We start from the raw sequence: 5,306 nt of genomic DNA, 5'->3' as shown, positions 1-5,306 counted from the left end.
AAGTCATCATGTCTGCAGATTTAACATCTAGTTGTTTTTTATGTGTCCCTGCTCTCAGAGTCAACACTGACAGGTTTTGATGAAAATATAATGAAACGTGGTCATATCGTATGTTTAGTTGGGGTATTTTGTAAAACTGGAAAATATAACAATTAAATCAATGGTGGTAAGAAATAGAAAATAGTCTCTCTCCTGCAATACATTGATTCTTCACTAGAGGCCCCTTTTTGACAAAAGAGGAAGTGATGGTGTTAAAGCTGAATACAATTCAGTTTGTCCTCAGACACTGTCACTAGTCAGGTCTCTTTTCAATAAGGTGTTTATTTTTGACTTTCCTTCATGTTTTTGATATTTTTCTAAACTGATGAGAGCAGCAGCAGTAATCAGGTCTTTCAAATACCATGTAATAGCAACATCCGGAACAAAAGAAGTTGGAGAAATACCAAAGACTGAGAGAGGAGCTAGAGAAGATGGCGGCAGTGATCGTTGATCCTCCAGGTCCAGCTCACCTGTCTCTCTCTGTCTCCTTCCATTCTCGTCTCTGTCCGTGCGTCTGTTTGTGTGCTTTGTTGCAGAGGTGGAACATTGCATGTATCTCTGCCCTGATAATAAGGAATTTCTTCAAGGACTATGTCCTCTAAACTTTTGTGTGTTGTGTTTGTTTCCAGGTGTCCACATCGAGCTTAATTTGATGTGAAGCACCTTGCAATTTTATCTTTAATAATTTAATCTTTATTTTGTCTTTAGGGTGCTATATAAATAAACATATTGACTACTTGGCTGTGCCTCCTGTCACGGTACTATGTCTGGTGACCCAGTGTTTATGTTTCTGGTTTAATATACTTCCACCATCAGGCCAGGGTCTTTCTGTGTGGAGTTTGCATGTTCTCCCCGTGTTTGCGTGGATTCCTTCCGGGTACTCTGGCTTCCTCCCACCGTCCAAAGACATGCAGTTTGTGGGGATAGGTTAACTGAGTAATCCAAGTTGCCCATAGGCGTGAGCGCGAATGGTTGTCTGTCTCTCTGTGTTAGTCCTGCGACTGACTGGCGACCTGTCCAGGGTGTACCCCGCCTCTTGCCCTATGACAGCTGGGATAGGCTCCAGCGCCCCCTGCAACCCTGAAAAGGAGAAGCGGATGGATGGATAAATATTAAAGCAAATATGCTTTTAAATGGATGTTTAGGCACTGGAAGTGACTGTTAATATTTAGTTGTAAATTACTGTAATTTTATAGGAGACGGAGTGGAAGTCACTTAAGTGAATAGTCTCAATAACCAGTTGCGCTTCTTTTTCTTTTTTGGTTTTTCTTTTGGCACTTTGTCTTCTTGGGCCTCTGGACTTTCTGGTTTGGTAGCGCTGGCCTCCTCTTTTTCTGGCTGATTCTCCTGGAGTGTCTCGTTTTGGGCTGGAGAATTTTCAGGACTGACAACATTGGACTGGTCTTCTTGCTTTTCTATTGTCTCTTGCAGACAGTAGCGGTTTTAGATACGGGCGACACGGGCAGTTGCCCGGGGCGGCATCGTGGTGGGGGCGGCATCACGGGCATCGGCAAAAAAAAAAAATTGCTTGTACTCATGCTGCCCCGACATCAGCCAGCGCATATTGGGAATGTCATAGGCACCGATTGGTTTTCTATCGCCCATTTGCTGGGAGTAAGAGCGCCCTCCGTTTGCGAGGTGCGCCTGCTGCTTGTGGCACAGGGAGGAGAGGGCGGGGCGGCGGGGGATTCTCTGGCTGGCTGGAGCAGCATCTAATAACCAACTCGCAAAATAAGACAAAATAAAAACAAACCAACAAACACGAAAACACCAGACATTATGATACAGACTTATAATCTGCACCGATGTTTTTTCAAAATTCTAAACGCGGAAAGTGAGCGCGAGAGCCCTCGGTGCGCCTGCTCGCTGCTGAAGTCAAAGTAAACTTTATTGTCATCTCCGCTACATACAGTCCAGTATATAGAGAGACGAGACGACGAGGCTCCAGTTACAGCAGTGCAAGTAAACAAACAATAAATATTTAAGAGTAAAAAACTAAATATACACTTTAGGACCAGGGGTAAAGGGATCAATAACAATTTAAAATGTATATTTTATATTTTGTTGATTTAAAGTCTCACACACAACCCGTTTTTAAAGTTTAAAAAAAAAGAGAAAAGAAGAGGAGTGTAGCGACTTCCACAGTCGCTAGAGGCCGGGGACTGAGCCTATTTGCCTGACGCGCTGTCAACTTTACGCAATAATGCGAGAGGTGGAATTGCTTGCTTGTTTATTAAAGTGCTTGAAAAGTTTACAGAGCAATGTGATCGGCTCGCGATTCAAACTCTTAAAACATCACAGGCTCTAATGCAACAAGGGGAAACTCGTTGTGCTGCGGAGGTCAACAAAAACTACAGCTACCCAGCCCTGCTCTGTCAAAATCAAACCAGTGAATGACAGACTGACAACGCCCTCTTAACGTCACCGCTACCACCCACGTGACTCCCGTTACACATCACCATAGCAGCCAAACAAATGAAAACCCAGTGATTATTAAAATTCAGTACATTTAATTATGGCTCCTACATGGAGAAAGATACAGGTAAGCAGATGTGTCATTGGATAATGGCAGGTCATGTATCCTAAAACTTTCAGAATACTTTCTTAATTATGTGGGTTACAGTTCCTCCAAGAAGAAATGGTAAAAATAGTAACAGTAACAGACTAAACTCCAAACAATATATACAATAATATAATATTAATTAGTCAGTGTCAATTGTTGATTTGTCCTGTTCTCATTGTATGACGAATTATGATGTCTGTTTAGTAGCCGTTTGCATACATGTGTGTGTGTGTGTGTGTGTGTGCGTGTGTGTGTGTGTGTGTGGGGGAGTTTGCCCAGGGCGCCAAACAGGCTAGGACCGCCACTGCTTGCAGATACTGCAAAAACTCCAGAAGTGAGATCTTTTCTTCTTCTGTTTGCCTGAGTTGGTTGCAGATTGTTGTGTCCCCCAGGTTTTGCTTCTCCACGATTTCCAGGTGGGAAGCTTTGGTTTTCTCCAGCTCTTCTTTTAAGTTTTGCACCTTCAAATCATTTTTTTCACAAAGAGCCTCACTGGTGCTGAGTTTGTCTTTCAGCTCAGCGAGCTCACAGTTGGCTCTTTGTTCCTGATCTTCACGCTTTGCAACTTCCTCTTCTAGAGTCTTTTGAGTTTTGAGGAGCTGCTCACGGAGTTGTTCGATCTCTTCTTGCTGTTTTTTGCACTGGATCTCCAACTCAGCTTCTCGATCGGTTTTCACATCTGTAGAGTCTGTGTGTGGAGCTTCTGCAGTTTGTGTTGAAGCATCCACACTCAGCTCTGCAGCTGTGACAGCTGTGTTGCTGTCTTCAACAGGAGCCTCACTCACCTCAGGGGTGAAGTTCTCCTCGGGTGTCTTTCTACGAGACTCTTCCAGCTGTGTTTGGAGCTCAAGGATGGTTTGTTGAGCGTTTTCTCTGCAGCACTGTAGCTGCAGGCAAAGCCAGTTGTGGTGGGGCGTGGTCTGCGGTGCCGTGCAGGGAGGGCAGACGCACCTGCACGGCATCCTTAATCGCGCCCACCGAGTTAAAAACACGGGGACTCATGGGTTGGGGTGTGTTGTGGTGTGATCCAAGTCAATAAAGATGGCTCAAAACTGTGACCCGTGGATTCGCCGTGCCTTATTCACACCACAGCAATCATTCTGTGTTTTAGCTGCAGCAGCTTTGTGGTTTGCAGCTGTCATTTTATAAAGATTGGTTTTCCACATGTGCTGAGCCTCCTGCAGGTGGAATCTCAGCGCACCCAGTTCATCAGTCTCATTATATGAACGACGATGGTGATGGTTGAGACGGCCCATCATTGGTTCTAAGGTCAGGATTGGGCTGATGTTGCACAGGCCCTTGATTTGGTAAAAACTGTGGATTTTACCAATGTTGCCCAACAATACTTTACAACACTGCCAATGTTCCTCTTTCAGAGCTGAGAGTGAAGATGAGTCCTTCTGCAGTGGTGACAGAGGGTCAGAGAGTCACACTGACCTGCAGTACCAGCTGTCCTCTGACTGACAACACAAACTACATTTGGTACTTGAACAGTCGACCTCTGACCCCGAGAGAGAACCAGAACAAACATCTGATCCTAGACCCAGTCAGCAGGGAGGATGCAGGAAGCTACTCCTGTGCTGTGAAAACCAACAAAGATATCAGCTCTGCTCCAAAGACTCTCACTGTCCAAAGTATCACAGGAACATGGACACCAGCAGCTGCAGGAGTTTCTGCAGCTCTGCTGCTTTTAATACTTCTCACTGTCTGCTGGTGTGTTAAGTAAGTGTTGGTTCACAGCAGTACATTCAATCTCTGCTCTGAAGTCACTAATTTTTCAGTTTATTCACTTCAACCAGGAAAAAGAGAACTTCTTCTCAGTCTCCAGGTCTGACCAAATTGAACAGGTAAAGATTAGAGTTAAAAAAAAACAACTTTGTTATCTTTCCAGTGTTAATTTTTAATTTTTGCCAACATACAATAAAAGGAGTCAAGTTTAAAGTGCATTATAATGTTATGCTGTTTGTCTTCATCAGCTCAGTCCTGGTCCTGTGTATGAAAACATCCCAGCACAATCGAAACAGGAGGATGAAGTCCACTACAGCAGGGTCAACTTCAGAAACAAACATGTGGTTCCTCTTTATTCTACCGTACAGTCAGATCAGCCCAGACAACAGGAGTGTTCTCATTATGCTGCTGTCAGATTCAGCTCTGATGGAGCATCTGGTGTCACTCCAGCAGGCACAGACAGACTTACTCTACTGTGAAAGTTTGAGAGAGATGTCGTGGTCAATAACTGCTTATCCAATTCAGGGTTGTCATGGCAGAGTACAACCTGAAGAGGTCACCAGAAACTCAGCCAACCTAATCTTGTTGACAGCTGTTACTATGAATGATGTGTGCATAGTGTGATACGCTTCACTGAGCCTTACTGTGTTACTCTCTCTCTCTGGCATTATCTGCTATTTCTCTGGTCTACATTTATTAGGAGACTAGAAGTAGATTACATTTATTACTTTTATCTCTTTTCTGGCAGTGAGTGTAACGACAAAAACACATTTGAAGGTTCTTGATGAGTTTGAATCCAACAAGTACAACTACACAAATCTGATCCTTCCTCTGAAGTCTGAGTTTAATTTCCTAATTTCTTTTTGTACCACAAGACACATCTTCTGTGTCCTTTTTTAACAACATACAAAAACCCCCACAATAAATATATCTATCACTAACTCAATTATGTGATTTTAAGTCATATTGAATATTT

General features: G+C 43.6%; 1 protein-coding gene across 1 annotated transcript; it reads left to right on the top strand.

The window, feature by feature from the left end:
• Positions 1-3,979: 3,979 nt before the first annotated feature.
• Positions 3,980-4,986, top strand: LOC120440590. The gene is made up of 3 exons (XM_039613307.1): positions 3,980-4,324; positions 4,402-4,449; positions 4,579-4,986. Exons 1-3 carry the CDS (start codon positions 3,993-3,995, stop codon positions 4,952-4,954), a joined length of 756 nt encoding a protein of 251 aa, XP_039469241.1. The 5' UTR covers positions 3,980-3,992; the 3' UTR covers positions 4,955-4,986.
• Positions 4,987-5,306: the final 320 nt, after the last annotated feature.

This window comes from Oreochromis aureus, linkage group 6, assembly GCF_013358895.1.
Source record: "Oreochromis aureus strain Israel breed Guangdong linkage group 6, ZZ_aureus, whole genome shotgun sequence".
Taxonomy (NCBI): domain Eukaryota; kingdom Metazoa; phylum Chordata; class Actinopteri; order Cichliformes; family Cichlidae; genus Oreochromis; species Oreochromis aureus.
This window is presented reverse-complemented; position numbering and strand designations above follow the sequence as displayed.